Source organism: Pygoscelis adeliae, unplaced genomic scaffold (genome assembly GCF_000699105.1).
Source record: "Pygoscelis adeliae isolate BGI_AS28 unplaced genomic scaffold, ASM69910v1 Scaffold239, whole genome shotgun sequence".
NCBI lineage: Eukaryota > Metazoa > Chordata > Aves > Sphenisciformes > Spheniscidae > Pygoscelis > Pygoscelis adeliae.
In genome coordinates, this window is record NW_008825537.1 from 15,110 (window position 1) to 16,300 (window position 1,191).

The 1,191-nt window shown below is 35.4% G+C and overlaps 1 protein-coding gene across 3 annotated transcripts in view; it reads right to left on the reverse strand.

Annotated features, from left to right (window-relative positions):
- Positions 1 to 1,191, reverse strand: part of LOC103923456 (scaffold attachment factor B1-like) — a 17,825-nt gene that overhangs the window by 12,363 nt on the left and 4,271 nt on the right. For all 3 annotated transcript variants that reach the window (XR_663931.1, XM_009331809.1, XM_009331808.1), the window contains one exon: positions 661 to 723. Coding sequence is in view for 2 of the 3 variants with exons in the window: in XM_009331809.1 (XP_009330084.1) it covers positions 661 to 723 (63 nt within the window). In the remaining variant the exon portion in view is untranslated. The remainder of the gene's footprint in view (positions 1 to 660; positions 724 to 1,191) is intronic.

The window sequence follows — 1,191 nt, forward strand, 5'->3', positions numbered from 1 at the left end:
TATTTAAGCTTTGAAAACATTGGATTTTAAATAAATTTCTCACAAGAAGGTTTAACATTACTTTTTAACATCTTCAAGTTTTACAAAATGTGCAAAAATTTCAATATTTCTCAAATTCAGACACCTGTTGAACACACGGTACACATTCACATGGGTAAATAAATCAACAAATGTAAGCAGCATAGAGCAGAGCTTATCTTCATGTTACCCTTCTCTAGAGTCTACTTCACAAAGTCTGCTTTCTGAAAACAGGATCAATAGAAACACTACCTCCACCTGGCACTACAAGTGTCCTTAAGCTACCAAGAGTGATCTGGAAACAAGGCCAGTATTTCAGGAATAGATCGGTTTCAGCTTCCTTGTCAACATGGATACGAACACTTTTAATGGAAGTTAAATATAATATAAAACACTGAGTTGGCTAATACAACAGATAAAAAGAATCCAGTCTACCACCCAAACTCAGTATGATATACACATCATATATATATGACCTGATATATCTATCTCTCTCTCTTTGTCCATATGATTAAATTAGAAAGGCATTAGTGTAAGAATGCACCCACTGTGTACTACCTGTACATACACTGTTTCAGCATACAGTTTATATGGCATATATTATGCCTTTTTGTTTGTAAAGAAAAACTGGTTAGCATTTACCTTTATTACGGTTAAATCAGATGAAGAAGCATCTAAACTGTTTCCAACATCTTCAACCTCAACCTTTAAAAAGTAAACGGAAGATATTTTGTTATCTATAAAAGAATGGTATTGTGAACGAAACCTGAATGAGAAATCAAAGATTTTATTTTCACTGACAACTGATATTAAGCAAATGTATCTAGCATCCAAAACAACCAATAAGGGTTAAAACTGACAAATGACCCCCATGCCTCTTCCCGATCCCCACCGACTGAATAAGCTTTGTCATTACCTCTCAAATATGTTGGTCGGCTCACAAAAATCTTTTAAGGATGGGGATTCCAACAGCAAACTTTCTCTTACTCTTTCTCTCTCTTACTTACAGCAACAACTTAGAGCCAAAAAGTCTATGGGACTCAATAACTGTTTTCTTACTGATAAAAGAAGATCGCAGGAGTTGACCTGGACTCTGGTATCAGTCACTGAAAAAAACTACTTTCTGCGTATTTCTATTTGACTTGTGCGGGGCAGGGATATGCTTGGGATAGG